General features: G+C 41.3%; 1 protein-coding gene and 3 long non-coding RNA genes across 5 annotated transcripts in view; all 4 read left to right on the top strand.

Moving 5' to 3' along the window:
• The window catches only part of kcnh4b (potassium voltage-gated channel, subfamily H (eag-related), member 4b), a 34,594-nt gene extending 22,455 nt beyond the window's left edge, over positions 1-12,139 (top strand). For both annotated transcript variants that reach the window (XM_084040563.1, XM_084040564.1), the window contains exons 7-16: positions 61-262; positions 1,215-1,409; positions 2,230-2,429; positions 2,694-2,943; positions 3,027-3,241; positions 6,871-6,909; positions 7,721-8,103; positions 8,687-8,778; positions 9,368-9,444; positions 10,256-12,139. In XM_084040563.1, the coding sequence (XP_083896689.1) occupies positions 61-262; positions 1,215-1,409; positions 2,230-2,429; positions 2,694-2,943; positions 3,027-3,241; positions 6,871-6,909; positions 7,721-8,103; positions 8,687-8,778; positions 9,368-9,444; positions 10,256-11,275 (2,673 nt within the window). In that variant the 3' untranslated portion in view covers positions 11,276-12,139. The remainder of the gene's footprint in view (positions 1-60; positions 263-1,214; positions 1,410-2,229; positions 2,430-2,693; positions 2,944-3,026; positions 3,242-6,870; positions 6,910-7,720; positions 8,104-8,686; positions 8,779-9,367; positions 9,445-10,255) is intronic.
• A 1,918-nt stretch (positions 12,140-14,057) lies between these two features.
• On the top strand, positions 14,058-17,127 carry LOC311033296. Its single transcript, XR_014599253.1, has 5 exons — positions 14,058-14,079; positions 15,936-15,956; positions 16,061-16,135; positions 16,391-16,504; positions 16,649-17,127. It is a non-coding gene; the product is annotated as an uncharacterized lncRNA (long non-coding RNA).
• Positions 17,128-21,666: 4,539 nt separating this feature from the next.
• On the top strand, positions 21,667-22,559 carry LOC311033300. The gene is made up of 3 exons (XR_014599256.1): positions 21,667-21,869; positions 22,122-22,235; positions 22,380-22,559. It is a non-coding gene; the product is annotated as an uncharacterized lncRNA (long non-coding RNA).
• A 1,615-nt stretch (positions 22,560-24,174) lies between these two features.
• On the top strand, positions 24,175-25,118 carry LOC311033298. The gene is made up of 4 exons (XR_014599254.1): positions 24,175-24,198; positions 24,303-24,377; positions 24,681-24,794; positions 24,949-25,118. It is a non-coding gene; the product is annotated as an uncharacterized lncRNA (long non-coding RNA).
• The last annotated feature ends 2,090 nt before the right edge of the window (positions 25,119-27,208 follow it).

The raw sequence follows: 27,208 nt of genomic DNA on the forward strand, positions 1-27,208 counted from the left end.
GTTTCCAGATAAAACGAGACCACGGTTTTAACTGCCTCTCTTCTTGCCTCTTGTCTTCAGACCTCCCTCGTCCACCTCCTCAAGACGGTCCGCCTGCTGCGCCTCCTTCGTCTGCTGCAGAAGCTGGATCGCTACTCCCAGTACAGCGCCATGGTGCTGACCTTGCTAATGTCTGTGTTCGCCCTGCTGGCACACTGGATGGCCTGCATCTGGTACATGATCGGACGCAAAGAGATAGAGACCAATGACACCTGGGACATCGGTGAGTGTTGCTGAAGAGGCAGCTGTTCAAGTATGAAGGGTTCGGGTTTGGTGTTCATCCAGGAAGGGTGGGAGAATGATATCTCCTTTCTCTGTAAAGGATGAATTGAATTTCCAACTGATTTTTACCACATGTCATCATGTATACATTTTCCTCACTGTGCCTCCTACAGGCAATAAATCTAACATTTCATATTCCAAGGGCTCATTTCATAACTCAAGTGCAGGGCTATCTAATACCTTTGTTATAAAATAAGACCATAAATTGGATTTTTGCTTTTGTTGTGTCCCCATTTAGCTATAAATAGTCATTTCTCACCTATCGGGGGTGTCTAGATCCGCTCAGTGGTGAAATGTTGGCAAACACCACACTGATGCTCTAATGAGGACTGTCTGAAACCGGATCAAAAGCAGATATAAAACAAAAAAAAGAAAACGACCGGTAGGAAGCAGCACAGCAATGTCTTGTTGGCGTCACTGTTTGGAAATGGATAAATATGGAGCCGAAAGAAAAATATTCAAAAACCTGGCAAGCTTTTCTAGTCTATAAATGATATCTGAGGAATATCTGAGCACTTGTCTTATTTATTTTTACACAATCACCTCCAGCAGATCAAACCGCATAACCATGGTAAGGTTAAACCACCATAAACAGCCACATATATACTGTGACCTACTGTAGGCATACGTGTGATTGTGTGCATACATTTGTGGCAGTATACTCTCTCTATAGGGAGGTTAGGTCCTACCTAATTAACACTTGCCCATATTTCTCACTGGAGGAGCCGATCTAATTCTGCCCTTTCCCGCACAGACACGCCAGCCTCCTGAAACATAAACCCAGACATACACCCCTGTCTCTCTTAGCCCAGGTATTGCAGCGCAATTCTGCGATTACCGTGAAAAACCTTTGGACATCGTTTGGCTCACGCTCTACTTCCTCCTCGTTCAAGGGTGGCTTCATGAGCTGGGCAAACGTCTGGAGACGCCCTACGTCAACAGCACGGTGGGCGGCCCGACGGTGCGCAGCTCCTACATCGCTGCCCTTTACTTCACCCTCAGCAGCCTGACCAGTGTGGGCTTCGGCAACGTCTGTGCCAACACCGACGCCGAGAAGATCTTCTCCATCTGCACCATGCTCATCGGCGGTACGTCTGACGCCAACAGCACCTCTACTTGGCACGCCGGTGCAAGGGATTACGCAGGAAGGGGGCTGGGTGGTTTTGGCTGGGCTTGAAAAAAACAGCTTGTTGCCGTCACTAATAAACACATTCTATTAGCTGAGGTGGCAATTATTGGTGCAACAATAATATGTATTTTTTTCCAGACTGAAAGTGATGTCATTGAAGCTGTAAGTGCCCAGTGGGGGCCACTAAGCATTGTCGTTAACATTATACATGTAATTTAAAGAAGTAAAAGTCACTTCAACAAGTTAATTTTTGCAATTTAAACCATTAAATCAGAGATCTTCAACAGGGGGTCCGCAGAGTTACTGCAGGGGGTCCACAATTTGATCCCAATACAACACAATATGAATGAATACAACCTATAATAAGCAAATCTTCCTATTTATTCAATGTTATGAGGTGAAATTGTGATGTAATGTCAATATAGAATACAAATATGTTCTGTCATTATATAAATATGTCAACAATTATTATTTTTATGGCTTCGTATTGTATACATCTTAACAAAGTACTTTTATACATAAGCTGCACTACACGTTATTATTGACCAGTTTAATAAACAACACAATTTTATACGTTATGTAAAAGGGGGTTCCTCCACTGGGTCACTATAGGCCTTGGGGGTCCTTGCTCTGAAAAACATAGACCTCTGCATTAAATTGTAATCGGCCAAAAGAAAAAGCCTTCAGAAGAAACTGTCGGATTGTATTATTATACAAATATTCACAATTTTTATTGTCATTATGTGTTTTCATGCTTTTTGCTTCCGTCTCTCACACAGCGCTCATGCACGCGCTGGTCTTCGGCAACGTGACCGCCATCATCCAGCGCATGTACTCGCGGCGCTCCCTCTACCACACGCGCATGAAGGACCTGAAGGACTTCATCCGCGTCCACCGCCTTCCCCAGCAGATCAAACAGCGCATGCTGGAGTACTTCCAGACCACGTGGTCCGTCAACAACGGCATAGACGCCAACGAGGTAGGAGTCCCTGACACGCTTGTCATGTAATACTTCTGCCTTTCAAGAAACTTCAGGGCAATTAGACGGCCTTTATCTGTTCCACAGTCCACTCACAACCTTCTGCAGCTGTAATTGTTTATGATCTTTCACCACAAACACCCGCCAAACCAGCAATTGGCATATTGAAATTCAAAAGAGGGTAACTAGTGGCAACACAGTCCATTCCCTAATTACCAGCGAGTGTCACACCTCATTACATCTGTCACACATCCCCCCCCCCAGCTCCTGCACGACTTCCCTGATGAGCTGCGGGCCGACATCGCCATGCATCTGAATAAGGACATCCTCCAGCTGCCGGTCTTTAAGGGGGCCAGTCGCGGCTGCCTGCGCTCGCTCTCTCTCCACATAAAAACCTCCTTCTGCGTCCCCGGCGAGTACCTCATCCGTCAGGGCGACGCGCTGCACGCCAACTACTTCGTCTGCTCCGGGTCCCTGGAGGTGCTGAAAGACAGCATGGTGCTGGCAATATTAGGTTTGTCTCGCTTGGGGTGGAACTCTTTAGCGCCACGGTTGAGGTAGTTATGATAGTGAATGTTTATTGTGTGGTTTTTTTAGGAAAAGGGGACCTGATTGGGTCCGACCTGCCCGGAACCGACCAGGTGATCAAGACCAATGCGGATGTGAAGGCGCTGACCTACTGTGACCTTCAGTATATCAATGTGCGAGGTCTGAGAGAGGTGCTGGATCTCTACCCCGAGTACGCCAGCGTGTTCGCCTCCGACATCCACAACAACCTCACCTACAACTTGCGTGAGGGCAGCCAAGACGAGGTACTAAATACACACGGAAAACTGTATTCAGCCACATTAAATGCTGATGTAGATGAGGAGAGCATTAGTGACACATCTTGCTTCATTGCAGCAGTTAATTGGGGCTACTGTTTTTTTTTCCCACTTCTACAATGGATTTTTTCTGTATAATAGTTAAATGTTAGCCTTTGCTCTTTGACTCCAGAGGGCTGTATTTAAAATCGTTTTTAAAAAATCTGCTTTTACACATTATTCCATTGCTAAAAAGATCCTGACAGCCCCCCCCCCCAGACAAGCAGCAGACAACACATTTGTTCCCCCCTAAGGTGCCTTTGTCACTCTCCTTGACACTTGTTCTGCCACGACGACCAAAGGGCTGTTGGCGGCTTGATTGTCACACCAATTACCATGCGTGGGTGCCACTGTCAGGCGGCCGTATCGCTTCCCTGTTGCCACCCCAAAGCACAGCAGGATGACATTACACCCAGACACTGACCTCCTCCCGGCGCTGCCTGTTACCCCGCACAGTTATTTAAGAAAGCGTTACGTAAGGAAAAGAAGCACGCTCCATCCCTGGAGGAAAAACGCACCTGTGGTATGTTGCGTCGTGTTTTCAGGCAGGGGTTATATAATCTGTGTGTAAAGATCGTGAAAACCCAGAAATCGAACAGTTTCACGAATCACAGGAAGAGGGTAACCGAGTTCGGCGGCTGCGATCAAAATAAATTAACGCCAAGACGTCTTTGATGCGTGACTGACTGAGCTCTCTGAGGACTTTCCCCCGATCTCATCCATATTGCCAGTCTCAAGCATCTTGTGCATGCTTCAAGAATTCCTCTCGGCTCCTGTAGGCCTTTCCCATTGTTTGAAGAATTAGTTTATTAATTACATTTTTTTTTTTTTTTGGTCTGGAATATGAAGAACAGGACATCTGTGCTCGTACGTCAGGCAGAGTGAGTCGGCTTCAACAGGATTGATGAGGGCTTCAAACAGAGACTCATGACATCATAGATCTAATTTGGCACCTTAGAATCCATGCATTTATGACAGGAAAATTCCCACAAGACAAAGACTGTATGTTGTGTCTATAGAGGCCATATATGTACGCACATTATTAGAGTTGTTACAGTTTTATAAATGGGATTCAAGCAGGCTCTGTGGTGCCGCTGATCACAAGCACTGGCTCTCTACTGGTCTCAGACCATCTGCTCAGAGTTTGTGCTCAAACCCAATGCCAGCCCCCCCCCATCCTGACAGGATGAAGGAGTGCTCAGCTACCTGGTCGAGCTGCCAGGTCCCATAACTCCTTATACACACAGACACATATCCAATCGTTCTGGTCTCGTCCGCATCCTCACGGTGGGGGTTTGAGGTGAGAGTCGGAGGATGGGAGGTCCTTTTCCACTCGAGTGATACTTGAGACGTGTATGCTGACTGTACAGCAATCAGTCAATTGTAGTGAGATACTGCCAAAGAAACCGGATTTCCCACTGTAGGAATGCCTGTTACAGTATAGCCAAAAGGGACTACGTTATCTTGTCGTAGGGGAAAATCCCAGAGTGCCAGATGGAAAATGAGGGTCAACTCTATAATATAATTTCAACTGTTACTGCAGTGGTGTTAATTGAAGTATTTTCAATCGTTTTTTTACATTGTAGTGTAGGAAAAACCCTTTTTGCTGCTTTCAAGTTTGTTATTTATACACATTTTACGGTTGTAGCAGAATGTCTTATCTTGGTTTAAAATGTTTAATAATTTGTGTAAAAAAACACATTTAATATATAAGGAGTTTCAGCTCGTGAGCTGCAACCTCACTGTATTGGTTTACTCTCACCTTCTGGACTTAAATGACATTCCATACAACAACCGTATCCAAGGGAGACATATTTTCTCCTGGATAACATTTATTTTATCATCACAAATATGTTTCTAATCATAGTCCATGGAATAGGGACGTGATATCTCGGTGGATGAATGGATCAACACAGGACTTTCACCCAGGAGACCGCGTTACCGTATTTAAAATGTGTGTCCCTAATTTAAATTTACGTAACAAACGTACTAATCGTAAGCCAAACTATTTAAATTTACAACTTTAATCATACGTTTAAAATTACGATTATGATCCGGGAGAAAATTCTCCCTTGAAACGTGTTTGAGAATGCAGTTTGGTTTTATGGGAAGGTCATTTTTCAGGGGCGAGGGTTGGCTAGGGTTGATTTTGGCTGCAGCAGCAGCTGTTTCCAATGAAAAACCACCACCAAAAAAAAAACGCTCTGTACACCTGCTGTACCTGCTGAGCTCAAATGGGCAGACAGCGTTTAGCCACCAGCAATTTAAAATGTTGTGTTAACAGCTTGTTGTCATTTCTCCAAGTGGCCTAAATAATGTATCGCGGGTTGAATGATTCTGTATGCGCTTGGTGAAAGACTGAGGAGCATGGTCTTCAGGGAGGTGAATTTAGAGAGGTAAGGGATGACTGTGTTGCGCTGGGAGGAGTGGGAAGGTCATTTCACCACCAGGGAGCCAGAGCCGAGTCCAAAATTTGTTGGAGTATATTGACCATGTCTCCACAGGGAGAGTAATGGAGTCGGTAGGCATGGAGTGTGAAGAACAAGCTGACTGGTCAGGAGTTACAGAGATGTCACTTTAACCACGTTTATAAAGGCAGCCACTGGTGGGAGTGAAAGAAGTTTGACATGTTGGATGGGCACAAAAATCATGTCACAACAACTGTCCCAGGTGACGGTGTCATTTCAAATACATCCCATCATTACAAGAGATCGACAGCTCTCAAACATTCGTCCCAAAACCAGATCCAATCTAATTTTGGATTTAAAAGACAAGTGGCACATAATCCTGACAAGCATGTCATCCTGTAACTAGGTCTGTTCTTTGCATGTGCATACACAAGACGGCACTATTATAAGTGACAGGAAAAGTCCCTTAATGAAGGCCCCACTTTGATATGTGGGACACTTGTGGCGCCCCTGTCCTATTAATTGATATTGATGTTCAATTAATGGCATTTGGCGCTAATAATCCTGGCTGGCTTTAATGACTCCACGTCGCCCCGGGGCTAGTCTTCATTTTGAGGAGAATCTGTCCCTGCCTTTAATAGATTCACAGAGTTCTCCCCTCCTCGCCTCTCACACAGCAGAGTCTCACAGCTAAGAGTTATGTTTTTGGGGTTTAACCAGCTTTTAGCGCTGATGATTTTAAAACTTGGCGTCAATGAAGGTTTGACTTGAATGCGTTTTCCTCAGTGAATTGGCGCCATACTGACGGCGCGATAGACTCGCGTTGTCACATTAAGTCATGTTGTCAGAAGCACGTTTTCCCACACATGGAGGGAAGACTTCACACTACCACAGTTTCATTTGTCACCCAGCTGGTGATTCTGCTTGTTCGCAATTCTCTCCACACGCCAGCAGCAAGACACTATTCCACTCATCAACAGGTGGTGGTGGTAAAAAATACTGGATTTAAAGGCTTGAAATCTGCTTTGCAAGTGTTTTACGAGGAAGGAAATGCACATGACACGATACACACTGCTCATTTCTAGTGAGGACTACGGAATTGTAAACATAAACAGGTTGGATATAAAGAATATTTTGTAATCCCTGTTGCTTTTCTTTTTGTTGCTGCAGGGTCTCAGCAGGTTTTCAAGGTCACCCAGGCTCCCCCATGTGAGTACAAATTAAGTCTTCTTCTGCCAGGGGTGTCAATATTCCCTTTCTCCACCAGGCAGTTTCCTAAAGTTTTCAGTTATTCACATTCAGAAAGAGTAGAAATCACTGAACTCAAGTGCACCATATGTCCAAAATCCTTAAATCATCATCATCAATCTGAAAAAAACAAGCTTGAGTATCAAACTAGACGGACAGGCACCCAAAACCGAGGAAGGATGGGGGAAATACTCTAAACTGAAATGTCTCATCTGAAATGACAGGAGAGTTGGCGAACAGGCAGGAAAAAAAAACAAGGACAAATACAATGAAATAAGGTCAAAATCAAGGTGCACTGACACAGATTAGGCAGGATCAGGATGTGTCAAAGGTGCATTTGTGTCATGCACATCATTTCCAGGGTTTTCAGCAGGCTGTCTGGTTCAAGGTAAACCCCCCTGTGTTTTTCTGGGACATACATTACTGTATCGGGAGGGTTTGTGCAAGGACTTCCCCAACAGGTTGGAACTAATTTGGAACAGAGAGAGCAGTTCAGTCCCTGGAGTCAGCTGGCTAAGTGGGTCAGTAGCTCTCCTAATGGGAAACCTTATGAGCTACTTTTCTCACTATATACTGTGTCCTTTTCGTCTTACCTTTTTATTATTAAAAAAACTGTTTACGTCGCTTGCTTTGTCTGCTATTAATAGATCTATTTTAGGTTATCATGTGCCATATTACACATGAAATGTGTGTATTGTGAGTAAGACGTTACACAAGTATGCTAACTTGGCTCCAGTATAAACATTTCAGCATCCGTGTGGCCTTTTCTCAGGAACACAGGCTTCCCTCTATCGTGGAAACGAAGGGGGACGTTTCCCCCGACGACTCCTTCCACCTCTCTCCGGCCACCCGCTCCCGTCGCAACCTCCTGCTGCCCAGCTTCAGCAGCCCCGTCCGCCGCACCTCGCTGGGGAACCTCCTGGGGGACGAGTTGCGGCAGTTCAACGCCCTGCGTCGCTGCCGTTCGCCCAACCTCAGCCGCGGCGTTCACGGGCCGAGCTTGTCCCCTCAGCCGCCGTCGAAGAAAGAGCACAGCTCCCCTAAAGTCACGCCGGCCTCGACTTCGGCCCAGGGAGGGTCTGGGGCCGAGAAAAGGCCTCCGAAGCTGCCCATCCCAACTGTCACCTGCTTTGGACCCCCAGATCTAAGTCCCAGGTATTGTGAAAGCTATTATTAAAATTAAAACATAAGCATAAAACAAGCCTAATTAAATGTTGCATATTGGAAGCTGGTTGGCCAAAATAAAAACCCAGAACTAACCTGCCTGTGTCACAGACAGCATCTCACATCCATGCATTAAACCCTAGTTATGATCGCCTCAGCCTGCCTGACGTGATCAAAGTGAGGGTGTCCCGGTAACGGACACCTCAAGTCATGCCACAGAAACCGGCATCATCCACTTAATGGAGTATATTTGCATTGCATATTTCAGCAGATGTCACTGCATTTCATTACCGGAGCACCTTATCCTCCCGCCCCAACCATCTGTATTCATAATGTATCCCTAAGTCATCCAGTAAGTCCCGAGATATGGGTAAGCGCTGGTTCAGAGAGCTCAGGTGTCCACCCCTCCAGACTGGGCTCCTCTCCTCACGTCCGAACCCACATGGGCCTCTGCCAGCGGCGGCTCTCGTGGCACATTCCCGGCTTGTCTGCTGGCTCCGATGATAATTGAAAAAGCTCTACTGTTACATTAACTTCAGCTTCCCCTCCTCTTCACCCCCTCCTCCCCCGCCAGGGTTGTAGACGGCATCGAGGACAATGGACACGCGTTCCACTTCAACGTGGAGCACAGCGGGCCCAAAGCCAGCACAGGAGGCCGTACCCAAGGTAAGCCAAACCACCTCCCGCTGCGAGGGTCACCCGGGTGCCAGATGGCTGGAGGGAAACTCAGAGAGTTCAAACGGTGGATACGACAACGCCGCCCTGCCTCCTTCTGAGGGGATATGAGAGTCTGAGAACATGTTAAAGGACAACAGAGGTCAAAGCAGGGAACAGGTCATCTCACCTGGGCTTTTTACTGATTATTGCTGTCATTCTGGGATGAATCTCACTTTCAGTTCAGTTAAAGTCTAATTTACTTTCAACCGTGTGCTTTGGTGCCCGAGTTCACAACAGTTCACAGTAGAAATCTATGTACAGTATAGTTTCTAAACACTAAAAGTGTTTTTAGAAAGTACCTCCTGATTTTGAACATCCAACAGCGCCTCCCGGAGGATTGCCTCAGTTTTTTTGTTAGTTTTTAGTTTTGATTCCACATAGTTGTTGCTGTGGTCTGCCTTCTGTTATACTGGTCACGTTTAAAACACACTTCCCTCTTTTAGATCCAAACATTTAACAACATTTCGTCGAGACACTTTCTGCACTTATTAATCACCAGGTCGGCAGTTTATTGTTTTCTCCTCCTCATTTTCTCCAGAATCCACGCAGGCTAATGCCACTCTGCTGCTGGAGTCGGAGGAGGTCAGACAGAGCATCAGTCAACTCAACCAAAAGGTGAAGTGCAGCCCCTTTTGCAAAAATGAAAATTGATTGTAGATAATGTAGCCTCACAGATTCAAATCAATTTTTGCTTTGTTTCCGTCTCATCATCCCATCTGTCTTCTGTCTGTTAATACACAAAATATGAAATACAAGCAAGCACGGAATGAACGTTTTAATTTAGAAAAAAAAAAACATTAAAATATGTTTAGAAATGAAATCTTCAGTGCAGACCAACAAAACAAGCTTTTCTTGTATATACATTTCCGGCATCTCATCAGCTGTGGTTGTACATTTACGGGGGGGAAACATAAAGTGGGATCAAGTAGACCCCATTTCATCCTCGTGCCTCAGTTTGCCCCCTGCACTCCTCATTTGAATGTATATAATGCTGCAGCGGGAGCATCCAGATGGGCCCAGGTAGGTGCCGTCTGAAGTCGATATTAATGAATCAGCAGGGCACTTGTGCAATGCAGGGGTTAGTCAGGAGTGCTGACTCGACAATCTGAAGACAAAAAAAAATTCAGTGACAGCTTAGCCCTACTTGTGGCCTTACTCTGGCCCACTTTCCTTCTTGTTTCACTCCCTTTTCCCTAGTTTTCTGTCTACTTTCCCCCTATTTGCATCAGTTATCTCCAGCCGTGTCCCTCTGGATTACACGACTGCGTAAGAAGCCTTTTCTCAGAGTCATAGAGTACTTTGAAGCTGTACAGTACTCTGCGTCATTTACCACGTTTGCCCAGTGTAATAATAGAATATGCAAAGAATGCTAGAAATGTGCTCCGGGTGTGTTAACGTCACATCTATGTGTTCACTCTCTGTGCAGATGAGCACATTAAACCAGGAGGTTTCTGGGCTCACCAAGGACCTGCACCACATGATGCATCTCCTCCAGGCCCACGTATCTGTGCATCAATATAAAGCCTCCCTCCCATCATACCCGTATGGAGTCCAAATGGTGTCCGGCCCTTCCGTTGCCCCCAACGCTGGCATGCCATTCAACCTGTCTCCGACCTACCACCAGCGTAACGATCTTGGGAGCCACGAAGGCTACCAAAGTGTCCCTCCCACTGGCCACTGGAACTACAGCGGAGCTGCTGAAACCCAAACGGAGAGCCACGACCGGCCTCAAACCTCTGTAAACTCTGTACCCAGGATAGACCTTTGTCCCAGCTCTGAGAGCATGACTTCACATCTGTGGACAAGCCCGTCTCTTCTTGGCACCGCCCCGGGCTTCCAGGGTGGAAGTCCAGGCCTCGCACCTCGCTCTGGGCATCAAGACTCTGACAACAGACCTCTGAGTGCTAGCCCGACCTCCATTAGCCAGTCCCAGCCTACATTGTGCCTGCAGCCTCCCAGTGATAGTGATGAATACTCTTGCCTTTTGTCCGGTGCCCCGATAGGAACGTCCACACACAGCCTGCTGGACTCCTCGCCCAGTTCTTACCCCCATCTCTGCCTGCCCTCTGAGTCCCATCTCGACTTGTCACGAGCCTCGCACGAGGACATTTGTGATCTGATGTCTGCTCCGACATCCCATCACCGGATTCAGGGCACCTCCATCTTCCAAATCGAGGTCTCGCACCCCTTAGTCCACCCTGTGCCTGCCTCTCCTCGCTCTCTTGGATCCTCCCCGGATTCAGGATCACTGCGATCGGATGCTCCCGAGCCCCCTCTTCCGCTGGGCGACCCGTCCGCCATAGAACACACCAGTCTGGAGTGCCTACTGGGGAACGGGGGCTCTACGGAGAGCAGGGACAGTGAAAGCATGTCATCACGAAGGTCCAGCATTGGCGTTCAGACTCAGAGCACAGAGCAGTCGTGGTGTCTGGACCTCACCGATTAAACCGTTTCAGGGGCAGACTCACTGACTTCAACTGGGGTAAAAAAAAAGATGTATTGACATGCAACTTCTTACAGTGTTAAAGAGACCCTGCTGGGAATTGTCGGATGTGTGCTGTATTTCCCCCTTGTCGAACAATTTACACCATTTTCTATGCAAAAGCATGTCATTTGTGCATTATCTTGGATTTACTGAAGTGTGTCTTTTAAATGAGAAAGTTCCAGTATATACTGTATATTTTTTTCCAGCATCCTTAGAGCAGTTTGCAGTTGATAATACCTGTTACCTCCTTGCATGGTAAAGTTGTTTATTCTTTTTCCTAAGGAAAAGGTTTCCGAATCAATGTGTAAGCATTCTACGTGACATCCTGTCGATTGTGTGCGCGGATACCGTTTTTTGTAAGGCAGACGGGGTCAGAGAGGTTTTAATATGCAGAGCGACAGAAATGAGGAATGCTTCACCTTGCATATAGTATGTATGTAAGTATGTGCATCACAGCGTAGATTGTTTATCGTTTTCAATTGAATGTTTTTTTTTCAGATCAGTTTTTTATTTGTGAGCTCTTGGACTATGAATATCTAAAATCCAAATCAAGAAGTACACATTACATAAATCATGATTTCAATTATAATTCCCTTGATCTCCAGTTGTATGCTCTCTTAAAGATTTGAATACATTTCTTCTCTTTTTTTCTTTCGCCGAGGCATTAAACATAGCGCTGTGGAATACATTTCATTGTTCTCCTCTCACAAAAAAAGGTGAACATTTCTTTCTCAAGGATCTCCAACGCTATAAACACAACGCAGATGTTCATGAACATAAATAAATACATACATTTTAGATTCAATATTTAGTACTGTCATTTTTTTCCAAATTATGAATGCCTCCTGGGAATTGAAGCTACTTGTACATTATTTGTATTCAGAAACTTTATTGTTTTTGAATGACTTTGCCTTGGCTGACAAAATAAAATGCAGAAATGTATAAAAGTGTCTTTTAATGTGGCGTCACATTTTATATATTTTGTTTTTCTGAAAAAAGACAGAATAATGAATAAAAGAATGAATAAATATAATGACAGAATATAATATAATATATATATTGGAATATTTTTTCCACTGAGGCATTTGAGGATGTTGTAATTGAGTTGTAATTCATGCACTTCGCTGTTATTTCACAGGGAGATGATTTGATTCTGGAGATGAGTTTTTTCTGTGGGTTCATCGGGGTTATGCTTCTCACCCCCCAGAGTGCTGGTGGGTGTTGGATTATTCTATTTCATTACCGCAGGGAAGCAGACTAGTTGTAGGTTCTATATAAAATAAGATCAAATGCATGTCAAATTAATATATAATCCTAAAATAAAAAAACAAACAAATCAGTCATCTATTTATTATACCGAAGAAATTCTCCACAATTGAATAAAATCCCTGGTAAGAAGAGAAACACAAAGTCACCAGTCGGCTTTCTTAAAAAAAGATAGAAAAAAGGATTGGCAGCTGTTGCTTTTCTCATTAGTGGCTGTGAAGTCAGTGAGTTTTAAGGGAATGATTTTTGCTTCATCCCTTTTTTTTTTATTTGGGCGGATCTGTCTTGACTCTTAATCTGATTATATAAGCGAATGTAAAGTGTTTTACATGTGTTTGTTGAGTTTGAGTTTCATCAGCATTTCTGATCATAAAAAGCAAAAAAGAACAGCGATATTCCCAAATGAGTGGCCTAAGTTTGTTTCATGTCTACTGGCTCAACAACACAGCATCATATCAGTAAACCACTTCACTTATTAAAAAGTTATTACTTCAATAAAAAACCTATTGAAACATTGCTATCATCAGAAGGCTTGATGTGTCCTGTTTGTGGGGTTATGGTGCTACTATTGGCTTAATGATCTACTATGTTAGCAAAAGGGTGTTTTTCCAGCATCCATAGTTTAGATAACTCAGATGACAATGTCAATAATGCGGTAAATACTCCAAAGTAATGTAAAAAATACAGAAAAAAGATTTTAAAAAAAGGTGGTCATGCTTTAACTTATGCTAACTTTTGGTGAATTTAGGGAACGTGTCGTGACGCCTAAATGTGTATTTTGGATTCTTTTCTTTCCACTTGAAGCAAAATATATCATAATCTCAAATTTACCCAATGCTTGAAAAACGATGTTTTTTCCTGTTAACTTTAGCATTAATTCTGTCTCTTCTTTTACGATAACGATATAAATTGTTATATTTCCGCCTGGTGGATCAGGGGCTCATAGTGGGTTTTGCAGCATCAGCTTCAGGAGTGTGGGTAACACCCAGATGGCAATTTTAGAGTTAATGATACACTGGATTACACAACAAGCCTTGATTAAAAACACAAAGCTGACAGCCTGGCAGCACACATCTGAGGTATCAACGCTCCAGTGGAGTTCACCAGGTGGGATATCGTTACGGTTTGTTATATGTGCATGATTAAAGTGCTTCCAGCAATACTTACTTTACTTACTTTACTAATATTTGATCTGACACTTTTCTTTTGCTTCATTCATAGACAGACAAAACATGAAGACCGTGATTCTTGCTCTCCTGGTATTGGTGGTTGTCAGCCACGGTGAGTTAAAGTAAACTAAACTGAATGATATCTTCCTCAAATCCAGCCACAAGAATCTGAAGCTGATACCTGTTTGGAGCTGATTTGAGAGCTAAAGGACCATTTGTGGCAGTGAATATGCAGCACTATTGTTTTTTTTATTGCTATTATTGTTTGTATACAATGCTTTTTGTTGTTTCCCCCCCCCCAGGTGAAGCCTTGCAGTGTAACTGTGGAGGCACCTCAAAGCCATGCTCAGGTCCTGTGGAGACCTGCTATGGATCGAATAAAGTCTGTGGCAGCATCACCTTCCAAGCTGCAAACCGTAAGTATCTCACTCGTGCTCTTCAGCTAAAAAAAAAAAAAATGTTACAATACGATACTTTAATGGAAAACTTGCAGAAGTCTTAAATCCATCCTGTGTTTCTGTGTTTTCACAGATGTCAGCTACCTCAAGGGTTGCATGGATGCAAATGAGTGCGATCTGATGAGTAATTCAGAAGTGTCACAGAGCAGTTGCTGCAGATGGGATCGTTGCAACTGATAAATGAACCAAAAATGATCAATAATTATACGCAGCATCTTCCAGTGATAATAATGACCTACTCTCATGTGCTGTGTGGTGTACAATTGTCATCATAAAGACCAATCAGGTGCAACTTCCTTCATTCTGTCCTTATTCACTTTAATTGTTTCTTTCTTCTTCTTTTTTCCAATGGTATCCCATAACGTTGTGATTCTTATTGTTGTTGTGTCGTTCGCTGGCTAAATCAAAATCTGTATTTTGCAATGTGAGAGGTAGAAGGTACCTGAGAAGGTATATATTACTTTTGGGCATTTTTTCCTTCATTAGACAATTTAACATGGTAGATTTTTACAGGAATACCTTCATTTGCTTTTTGAAAAGATTGCGAAGCATATATTTCCACATTCTCTTTCAGTTTCTCACTGATGAATCTCAGGACTGCCAATCGCACTCTTGACTTTTCTCTTTCTCTATCACATTGCACCACCATGTGGTGGATGAGATGCAGCAAAGAGAGTGTATTTGTATTTTTTCATGTTGTGATCAATGTCAGTTTTCCTTTCTCCTTTTTCAAAAGGTATATTTACCGACAACAACATTGAACATTTCAAATGTATTTGACTTCTCAAACTTCTCCACAATGTTTTATATGGAGACTTTATGACAACAAGATGTGGTTCTTGCTCTTTTATTGTTGGTTGTCAGCCAAAATGATTTAATAGATGTAATGTATGTTTGAAGGGTGTCTAACTAAGCTAATATGCAGCCCCCATCGCTAATGAAGCATTTAAAGTCAAGAATACATTTAAATACACAGCAAAACCATAATCCAACAATTGCAAGGACTTTAGGTTTATTAGCTGAACGTAGGTCTCAAGAATGGTTCAAGTGTAACGAGTCCAGTTTTCACAAAGTGCATGCAAATGTTGAAGGAGAACATAAGTAGAGTTGTGTTTTGTTTTTGTACAAAGGTTTAATTTAGAGAAAAATGTATTTTGCAACATGTCTTAAAACTCCCTTCTAAATTAAGACTGTAATGTTTTGCAAATACATTCAATTTAAATTATAAATTATATAATTCAAACTCCTCTGTTTTTTTTTTGCTTCAGTTTTCATTTCCTATTACACTTTGCCTTGTTTCTCTGATCATTTTCATGCAAGTTTGTTTTTGTTGAACAACAACTTTGATTTTGGCAAACAATCATCAATTGATAGTGCTCATTCAACGTTGCCAACCGCCCCCTGAAATGCACTGTTGGGAAACTAAGTGTAAGTGCAACTTGTGCTCTAAAGGTGTGTTTGTGCAAGAAAAATTATTTTAGACTGTAATTCAAATATAACATTAAGATTGTTTTTAGTGTTGATTGACTGTTTTTCACAATATGACAAACATATTTGTATTTTCGCAAATCATTGGATCCATAATGACTTTTGCAGCATCCACGTCTGGCCTTGATTAGCCTCTCTGTTTGCAAGTGAAACAGAAGACAAGTTAATGATACACCGGAGTTAATTGCACAACAAGTGGTCTTAAAAAGGAGGCTGGCAGTCAGGCAGCACACAGCAACACTCCAGTGGAACAATTCACAGGTGGGATATCTTTGAGGGTTCTAATATGTGCATTATCTAAGTGCTCCCTGCTAAATATGGCTTTTGATTTCTCACACTTTTGCACCTTTGCGTCATTCATTCAGAGATTGGTGTACAGACACGTGACAACATGAAGATTGTGATTCTTGCTCTTCTGGTATTAATGGCCGTCAGCCAGGGTGAGTTAAAGTACAGGACACATAACAACCTGCGGTCCATATCATCGAAATAGAATGATATCCTGCTAAAAACCAGATGATGACCAGCTCTTGATGACCACTTTATTGCAGACACAGGTCCATATCATAGACATACATAATAAAATAGTATAAAAGGAAAGTAACATACAGTAACTAAATAACAACACTTTGTGGCAGTGAATGTGCAGCACTGGTTTATATACAGTGGTTGAACATTTTCTTTTCTTTTTCAAGGTGAAGCCTTGCGATGTAACTGTGAAGGCACCAATAAGGAATGTATGGACCCCGTGATAACCTGTGTTGGATCAGATCAAGTCTGTACCAGCATCATCCTTCATCCTGGACCCCGTAAGTATAATCTGTTCGCTCAGTGTGCCGTTCAGCTAAAACAACAACAAAAAAACAAGGGAAAAAAAACATTCATCAGTTCAGTGGCATTGCTACTGCAAATTTGTCTAATAATCCATCCCGTCATTTTCCATGTTTTCACAGATATCAGCTACTTCAAGGGTTGCATGACAGCAACTGACTGCAACTTTGTAATTAATAGAAAAGAGGCATCTGGCATTTGCTGCTCCGAGGATCAGTGCAACTGATCTAATGCAACACATGACTAGTAATATTAATAATGTGCTTTCATGTTTTGAATTGTCATAATAAAGATGAAACAGTGGTAACTTCTGTCCTTTTTCTCTTTTTCCATTATTTATTTCCAATAAACACTTAGACTTTTGAGTTGAGAGTTATGTTTGCTCAAGCAGTTACTTTACTTTAATGTTTTTTTAACTGCATTTTTGTTTGTCATAAGACTAATCAGGTGCCACTTCCTTCTGTCCTTATTCACACAATATGTTTCATCTTTGTTCAAATGGTCTCCCATAACGACATGATTCTAATCGTTGTTCGTTGGCTAAATCAAAATCTATTGTCCTGTGTGTCTTAGAACTGCTTCTACATCAAGACTTACTTAATATTTTATAAAACCCTGATTTATATTACATTTTGACCTCTGTTTTCCATTGTTTTGCTTCAATTTCTCATTCCTCATCCTTATATTATTTTGTTAATTTACACTTTTTCTGGAGAATTTTCTGCCACAGCCCTCAGAAGGAAGAATTCTTTGTGCTAAATATGAGTTGATAAATCACTCTGTTAAGGAGTAAAACCCAGATGGCGTTTTTAGAGTTAATGATAGACTGGATTTGCATTGATTGCACACATGTCCAAATAAAAAGGAAAGCTGGCAGCACACATCTGAGGTACCAACACTCCAGTATAGCACATTACCAGGTGGGATATCTTTGTCGCTGAGGCATTGAAGGGGAGGTATATATTACTTATTGATATTCTCCTTCATTAGACAATTTAACATTTGTACAGGATTACATAGTTCAACTTCTTTCAGTTTCTCACTGATGAATCTCAGGACAGCCAATCACGCTCTTCTGACTTCTCTCTTCCTCTATCCCATTGCACCATCGTGTGGTGGATGAGATGCAGCAAAGAGAGTGTATTTGCACTTTATCAAGTTGTGATCAATGTATCAGTTTTCCTTTCTCTTTTTTCCAATTACTATCATTGCAGTTGCATCTCCTATTGATTAAAATAAAGTTAAAGTGGCAAATAATTTAAGTATAAAAGCTATATTCACCCCCCCAAAAAAGGAGAAACATTTAAAAAGTATTTGACTTATAAAAGTGCTCTGACATTGAATCATAACAATCACAACATGTCATAAAACTCCCTTCTAAATGAAGAATTCAATGTTTTACAAATCATGCTTTAAATTATATAATTTTCACTCAAAACTTGTTTGTCTGATCAGTTTCATGCAAGTTTGTTTTTGCACTTTGATTTTGGCAAACAATCATCAATTGATAGTGCTCATTCAACGTTGCCAACCGCCCCCTGAAATGCACTGTTGGGAAACTAGGTGTAAGTGCAACTAGTGCTCTAAAGGTGTGTTTATGCAAGAAAAATGATTTTAGACTGTAATCACTCAGATTCAAATATAACATTAAGATCATTTTTAGTGGTGACAATATGACAAACATATTTGTATTTTCACAAATCATTTGATCCATAATGACTTTTGCAGCATCCACGTCTGGCCTTGATTAGCCTCTCTGTTTGCAAGTAAAACAGAAGACAAGTTAATGATAAACAGCGTTTCACCATATGCACAACAAGTGGTCTTAAAAAGGAGGCTGGCAGTCAGGCAGCACACAGCAACGCTCCAGTGGAACAATTCACAGGTGGGATATCTTTGAGGGTTCTAATATGTGCATTATCTAAGTGCTCCCTGCTAAATATGGCTTTTGATTTCTCACACTTTTGCACCTTTGCTTCAGTCATACAGAGATTGGTGTACAGACACGTGACAACATGAAGATTGTGATTCTTGCTCTTCTGGTATTAATGGCCTTCAGCCAGGGTGAGTTAAAGTACAGGACACAAAACAACCTGCGGTCCATTTCATTGAAATAGAATGATATCCTGTTAAAAACCACATGATGACCAGCTCAACACCTGTAAATGAATAATGTATCCAACGTGTCTGTTTGGAGCTGATTGATAATAAACTTTATTGCAGACACAAGTCCATATCACAGACATACATAATAAAATAGTATAAAAGGAAAGTAACATACAGTAACTAAATAACAACACTTTGTGGCAGTGAATGTGCAGCACTGGTTTATATACAGTGGTTGAACATTTTCTTTTCTTTTTCAAGGTGAAGCCTTGCGGTGTAACTGTGAAGGCACCTATAAGATATGTATGGACCCCGTGGAGCACTGCGTTGGATCAGATAATGTCTGTGCCAGCATCACCCTTCATGCTGGACCCCGTAAGTATAATCTGTTCGCTCAGTGTGCCGTTCAGCTAAAACAAAAAAACATTAGGGGAAAAAAAACATTCATCATTTCACCGGCATTTCTTTTACTGCAAATTTGTAAAAGTTGTCTGATAATCCATCCCGTCGTTTTTCCATGTTTTCACAGATATCAGCTACTTCAAGGGTTGCATGAGAGAAACTGACTGCAACATGATGATTAAGTCAGAAGTGGCATCTGGCATCTGCTGCCCCGATAATGAGTGCAACTGATCTAATGCAACACATTACTAATATTAATAATGTGCTTTCGTATTTTGAATTGTCATAATAAAGATGAGACAGTTGTAACTTTTGTCCTTTTTCTCCTTTTCCATTATTTAGTTGAGAGTTATGTTTGCTCAAGCAGTTACTTTACTTTAATGTTCTTTTTTTACTGCATTTTGTTTGTCATAAGACTAATCAGGGGCCACTTCCTTCTGTCCTTATTCACACAATACGTTTCTTCTTTGTTCAAATGGTCTCCCATAACGACATGATTCTAATCGTTGTTAGTTGGCTAAATCAAAATCTATTGTCCTGTGTGTCTTAGAACTGCTTCTACATCAAGACTTACTTAATATTTTATAAAACCCTGATTTAAATTACATTTTGACCTCTGTTTTCTATTGTTTTGCTTCAATTTCTCATTCCTCGTCCTTATATTATTTTGGTAATTCACACTTACAAGGTCCCCCTTGTAAAACTGGAACTTTTCCTGGAGAATTTTCTGCCACTCAGAAGGAAGAACTCTTTGTGCTAAATATGAGTTGATAAATAAAAGTAAAACCCAGATGGTATTTTTAGAGTTAATGATAGACTGGATTTGCATTGATTGCACACATATCCAAATAAAAAGGAAAGCTGGCAGCACATCTGAAGTACCAACACTCCAGTACAGGACATTACCAGGTGGGATATCTTTGTCTTTGAGGCATTGAAGGGGAGGTATATATTACTGTCAGGGACAAAGCAGTAAGGCAAGGAGGAAACCAGGGTTTTTCAAAAAATAAGGGTTTTTATTTACCCAAAAACAAAGCACAAACTTAGCAATTAGAACTATAAAAGAGGTCAACTGAATAGAATCATAAACAGCAACAGAAAACCAGGTGTTAACTGAACAAAAATGACCCCCCCAAATGAAACACAGAAGAACATATATAGTGGCTTGGCCAATCAATTAACAGAACAGGGGAAACCAAAATGGAGGTTAACTAGAACTAATATACAGCACCAACTAACAGACTCAAAACTCCCCCCCCCCAACATGGCTGGAGATGGCCTGGCCCAACGATCAGGTGACCGCATAAGTCTTTCCTCCGCCCCTGGCCACACCTTTTGCCTCTCCTTGATAGATCCCAGCTGCACCACGGTAACTCAAAGAGATTAACACAAAACAAATAGTTAATACTGAAAATATATGGTATAAACTTTGCAGTGTAAAATGTGTGCCTGCCATTTAAACAGTGTAAAGTTAAAAGAAATAAAAAGAAACTATCCAATAAATGTTGGTGTGTGATGAATGAATTGTTTGGGGTGTGGTCTACAAAAAAAACGTAATTAGTGAAAATAACGTAGGTGAGTGTGATATTACCGTGTGGCCCTGGCCATCACAATTACTTATTGGAATATTCTCCGTCATTAGACAATTTAACATAGATTGTAGATTTGTACAGGATTATCTTCACTTGCTCTTTGAAAAGATTGTGAGGCACATAGTTCAACTTCTTTCAGTTTCTCACTGATGAATCTCAGGAAAGCCAATCACGCTCTTCTGACTTTTCTCTTTGTTTATCACATTGCACCACCGTGTGGTGGATGAGATGCAGCAAAGAGAGTGTATTTGCACTTTATCAAGTTGTGATCAAGGTATCTGTTTTCCTTTCTCTTTTTTCCAATTACTAGCATTGCAATTGCATCTCCTTTTGATTAAAATAAAGTTAAAGTGGCAGATAATTTAAGTATAAAAGCTATATTTACCCCAAAAAAGGAGAAACATTTGAAAAGTATTTGACTTATAAAAGTGCTCTGACATTGAATCATAACAATCCCACAAGGGAGATTCCTCAGCCTTGTGTCTCCTTGTCTCAGTTTCTCAGGCCGATTAAATTAAAATCATTCTTTTGCAAAATGTCATAAAACTCCCTTCTAAATGAAGAATTTAATGTTTTACAAATCATGCTTTAAATTATATTATTTTCACTCAAAACTTGTTTGTCTGATCATTTTAATGCAAGTTTGTTTTTGTTGAACAACAACTTTGATTTTGGCAAATAATCATCAAATGATAGTGCTCATTCAACGTTGCCAACCGCCCCCTGAAATGCACTGTTGGGAAACTAGGTGTAAGTGCAACTTGTGCTCTAAATGTGTGTTTATGCGAGAAAAATGATTTTAGACTGTAATCACTCAGATTCAAATATAACATTGAGATCATTTTTAGTGGTGACAATATGACAAAAATATTTGTATTTTCACAAATCATTGGATCCATAATGACTTTTGCAGCATCCAGGTCTGGCCTTGATTAGCCTCTCTGTTTGCAAGTGAAACAGAAGACAAGTTAATGATACACAGAGTTAGTGCTCAACAAGTGGTCTTAAAAAGGAGGCTGGCAGTCAGGCAGCACACAGCAACGCTCCAGTGGAACAATTCACAGGTGGGATATCTTTGAGGGTTCTAATATGTGCATTATCTAAGTGCTCCCTGCTAAATATGGCTTTTGATTTCTCACACTTTTGCACCTTTGCTTCAGTCATACAGAGATTGGTGTACAGACACGTGACAACATGAAGATTGTGATTCTTGCTCTTCTGGTATTAATGGCCGTCAGCCAGGGTGAGTTAAAGTACAGGACACAAAACAACCTGCTGTCCATATCATCGTAATAGAATGATATCCTGTTAAAAACCAGATGATGACCAGCTCAACACCACTTTATTGCAGACACAGGTCCATATCATAGACATACATAATAAAATAGTATAAAAGGAAAGTAACATACAGTAACTAAATAACAATACTTTGTGGCAGTGAATGTGCAGCACTGGTTTATATACAGTGGTTGAACATTTTCTTTTCTTTTTCAAGGTGAAGCCTTGCGATGTAACTGTGAAGGCACCAATAAGGAATGTATGGACCCCGTGATAACCTGTGTTGGATCAGATCAAGTCTGTACCAGCATCATCCTTCATCCTGGACCCCGTAAGTATAATCTGTTCGCTCAGTGTGCTGTTCAGCTAAAACAACAACAAAAAAACAAGGGAAAAAAAACATTCATCAGTTCAGTGGCATTGCTACTGCAAAGTTGTCTAATAATCCATCCCGTCATTTTCCATGTTTTCACAGATATCAGCTACTTCAAGGGTTGCATGACAGCAACTGACTGCAACTTTGTAATTAATAGAAAAGAGGCATCTGGCATTTGCTGCTCCGAGGATCAGTGCAACTGATCTAATGCAACACATGACTAGTAATATTAATAATGTGCTTTCATATTTTGATTTGTCATAATAAAGATGAAACAGTCGTAACTTCTGTCCTTTTTCTCTTTTTCCATTATTTATTTCCAATAAACACTTAGACTTTTGAGTTAAGAGTTATGTTTGCTCAAGCAGTTACTTTACTTTAATGTTTTTTTAACTGCATTTTTCTTTGTCATAAGACTAATCAGGGGCCACTTCCTTCTGTCCTTATTCACACAATACGTTTCTTCTTTGTTCAAATGGTCTCCCATAACGACATGATTCTAATCGTTGTTCGTTGGCTAAATCAAAATCTATTGTCCTGTGTGTCTTAGAACTGCTTCTACATCAAGACTTACTTAATATTTTATAAAACCCTGATTAAAATTACATTTTGACCTCTGTTTTCCATCGTTTTGCTTCAATTTCTCATTCCTCATCCTTATATTATTTTGTTAATTCACACTCACAAGGTCCCCCTTATAAAACTGGAACTTTTTCTGGAGAATTTTCTGCCACAGCCCTCAGAAGGAAGAACTCTTTGTGCTCAATATGAGTTGATAAATCACTCTGTTCAGGAGTAAAACCCAGATGGCATTTTTAGAGTTAATGATAGACTGGATTTGCATTGATTGCACAAATAAAAAGGAAAGCTGGCAGTCCATCTGAGGTACCAACACTCCAGTATAGCACATTACCAGGTGGGATATCTTTGTCTTTGAGGCATTGAAGGGGAGGTATATATTACTTATTGGAATATTCTCCTTTCTCCCCAATTTAACATGTAGATTTTTACAGGATTACCTTCATTTGCTCTTTGAAAAGATTGTGAGGCACATAGTTGAACTTCTTTCAGTTTCTCACTGATGAATCTCAGGACAGCCAATCACGCTCTTCTGACTTTTCTCTTTGTTTATCACATTGCACCACCGTGTGGTGGATGAGATGCAGCAAACAGAGTGTATTTGCACTTTATCAAGTTGTGATCAAGGTATCTGTTTTCCTTTCTCTTTTTTCCAATTACTAGCATTGCAATTGCATCTCCTTTTGATTAAAATAAAGTTAAAGTGGCAGATAATTTAAGTATAAAAGCTATATTTACCCCAAAAAAGGAGAAACATTTAAAAAGTATTTGACTTATAAAAGTGATCTGACATTGAATCATAACAATCACAACATGTCATAAAACTCCCTTCTAAATGAAGAATTCAATGTTTTACAAATCATGCTTTAAATTATATAATTTTCACTCAAAACTTGTTTGTCTGATCAGTTTCATGCAAGTTTGTTTTTGCACTTTGATTTTGGCAAACAATCATCAATTGATAGTGCTCATTCAACGTTGCCAACCGCCCCCTGAAAGGCACTGTTGGGAAACTAGGTGTAAGTGCAACTAGTGCTCTAAAGGTGTGTTTATGCGAGAAAAATGATTTTAGACTGTAATCACTCAGATTCAAATATAACATTAAGATCATTTTTAGTGGTGACAATATGACAAACATATTTGTATTTTCACAAATCATTTGATCCATAATGACTTTTGCAGCATCCACGTCTGGCCTTGATTAGCCTCTCTGTTTGCAAGTAAAACAGAAGACAAGTTAATGATAAACAGCGTTTCACCATATGCACAACAAGTGGTCTTAAAAAGGAGGCTGGCAGTCAGGCAGCACACAGCAACGCTCCAGTGGAACAATTCACAGGTGGGATATCTTTGAGGGTTCTAATATGTGCATTAACTTAGTGCTCCCTGCTAAATATGGCTTTTGATTTCTCACACTTTTGCACCTTTGCTTCAGTCATACAGAGATTGGTGTACAGACACGTGACAACATGAAGATTGTGATTCTTGCTCTTCTGGTATTAATGGCCGTCAGCCAGGGTGAGTTAAAGTACAGGACACAAAACAACCTGCTGTCCATTTCATTGAAATAGAATGATATCCTGTTAAAAACCACATGATGACCAGCTCAACACCTGTAAATGAATAATGTATCCAACGTGTCTGTTTGGAGCTGATTGATAATAAACTTTATTGCAGACACAAGTCCATATCACAGACATACATAATAAAATAGTATAAAAGGAAAGTAACATACAGTAACTAAATAACAACACTTTGTGGCAGTGAATGTGCAGCACTGGTTTATATACAGTGGTTGAACATTTTCTTTTCTTTTTCAAGGTGAAGCCTTGCGGTGTAATTGTGAAGGCACCTATAAGATATGTATGGACCCCGTGGAGCACTGCGTTGGATCAGATAATGTCTGTGCCAGCATCACCCTTCATGCTGGACCCCGTAAGTATAATCTGTTCGCTCAGTGTGCCGTTCAGCTAAAACAAAAAAACATTAGGGGAAAAAAAACATTCATCATTTCACCGGCATTTCTTTTACTGCAAATTTGTAAAAGTTGTCTGATAATCCATCCCGTCGTTTTTCCATGTTTTCACAGATATCAGCTACTTCAAGGGTTGCATGAGAGAAACTGACTGCAACATGATGATTAAGTCAGAAGTGGCATCTGGCATCTGCTGCCCCGATAATGAGTGCAACTGATCTAATGCAACACATTACTAATATTAATAATGTGCTTTCGTATTTTGAATTGTCATAATAAAGATGAGACAGTTGTAACTTTTGTCCTTTTTCTCCTTTTCCATTATTTAGTTGAGAGTTATGTTTGCTCAAGCAGTTACTTTACTTTAATGTTCTTTTTTTACTGCATTTTGTTTGTCATAAGACTAATCAGGGGCCACTTCCTTCTGTCCTTATTCACACAATACGTTTCTTCTTTGTTCAAATGGTCTCCCATAACGACATGATTCTAATCGTTGTTAGTTGGCTAAATCAAAATCTATTGTCCTGTGTGTCTTAGAACTGCTTCTACATCAAGACTTACTTAATATTTTATAAAACCCTGATTTAAATTACATTTTTACCTCTGTTTTCTATTGTTTTGCTTCAATTTCTCATTCCTCGTCCTTATATTATTTTGGTAATTCACACTTACAAGGTCCCCCTTGTAAAACTGGAACTTTTCCTGGAGAATTTTCTGCCACTCAGAAGGAAGAACTCTTTGTGCTAAATATGAGTTGATAAATAAAAGTAAAACCCAGATGGTATTTTTAGAGTTAATGATAGACTGGATTTGCATTGATTGCACACATATCCAAATAAAAAGGAAAGCTGGCAGCACATCTGAAGTACCAACACTCCAGTACAGGACATTACCAGGTGGGATATCTTTGTCTTTGAGGCATTGAAGGGGAGGTATATATTACTGTCAGGGACAAAGCAGTAAGGCAAGGAGGAAACCAGGGTTTTTCAAAAAATAAGGGTTTTTATTTACCCAAAAACAAAGCACAAACTTAGCAATTAGAACTATAAAAGAGGTCAACTGAATAGAATCATAAACAGCAACAGAAAACCCGAGGGGTATTCCACCAAACTCGCTAATTAAAGCGGCGCTTACCTGGTTAAGCCAGGTTAGAACTGGCTGGATTATGCTTCCGCGTCGACACAACGCAAGGGAGCTTGCGGACCCCTTACGTCCTTGCGGACCCCCCTTGCGTCAACGCAAGGGCCTGACGTGTGCCTCCCAAAAATCCTCGACGCGCGTCGAGGCGACGCAACGCCAACGCAACACCAACGCAGCGGCATCGGCTGTGATTGGTCCGCTAACTACATCCGCTGGAGACCGCTATCCGGTTTCCATTCATAAACACCGCCATTTAAACTTTTAAAAGGCGACTTTTATTGTTTTCACCTCGTTTTATTGTTTGCACCTTGTCGCTTTTGCACAAAGAAATAAAACACCAAGTTCTGAAAAATTGTGGATGTTTAAAGCCGGAAAGTAAACAAATAGGCTATAACGAGGCTACGACGATATACGCCAAGAGTCTCGGTCGGTCGGTCAGTCTTTACAAAAAACATAGCGCCCTTTACCGGTGTGGAATTGAATTGCATTTCGACACGTAAACCCAACGCAGAACCATCACGGTCTCCAAGCAACTGCGTCGCCGTTGCGTCGCAGTTGCGTCGCAGTTGCGTGATCACTACGCGGAAGCATAATCAGGCCTTAAGGGGTCTGCAAGCTCCCTTGCGTTGTGTCGACGCGGAAGCATAATCCAGCCTTGACGTGTGCCTCCCAAAAATCCTCGACGCGCGTCGCCAACGCAACACCAACGCAGCGGCATCGGCTGTGATTGGTCCGCTAACTACATCCGCTGGAGACCGCTATCCGGTTTCCATTCATAAACACCGCCATTTAAACTTTTAAAAGGCGACTTTTATTGTTTTCACCTCGTTTTATTGTTTGCACCTTGTCGCTTTTGCACAAAGAAAAATTGTAGATGTTTAAAGCCGGAAAGTAAACAAATAGGCTATAACGAGGCTAACGACGCTATACGTCAAGAGTCTCGGTCGGTCGGTCAGTCTTTACAAAAAACATAGCGCCCTTTACCGGTGTGGCATTGAATTGCATTTCGACACGTAAACCCAACGCAGAACCATCACGGTCTCCAAGCAACTGCGTCGCCGTTGCGTCGCCGTTGCGTTGCCGTTGCGTTGCCGTTGCGTTGCCGTTGCGTGATCACTACGCGGAAGCATAATCAGGCCTTATTCAAGCGAGGCGTTGTCGTGTGTTACGCACGTTCAGGGGATATGAAGCCAGACCAGAACCAGGAATGTCGAATCATCGAGAAAATGGCAGA

Source organism: Eutrigla gurnardus, assembly GCF_963514095.1.
Source record: "Eutrigla gurnardus genome assembly, chromosome: 22".
Lineage (NCBI taxonomy): Eukaryota > Metazoa > Chordata > Actinopteri > Perciformes > Triglidae > Eutrigla > Eutrigla gurnardus.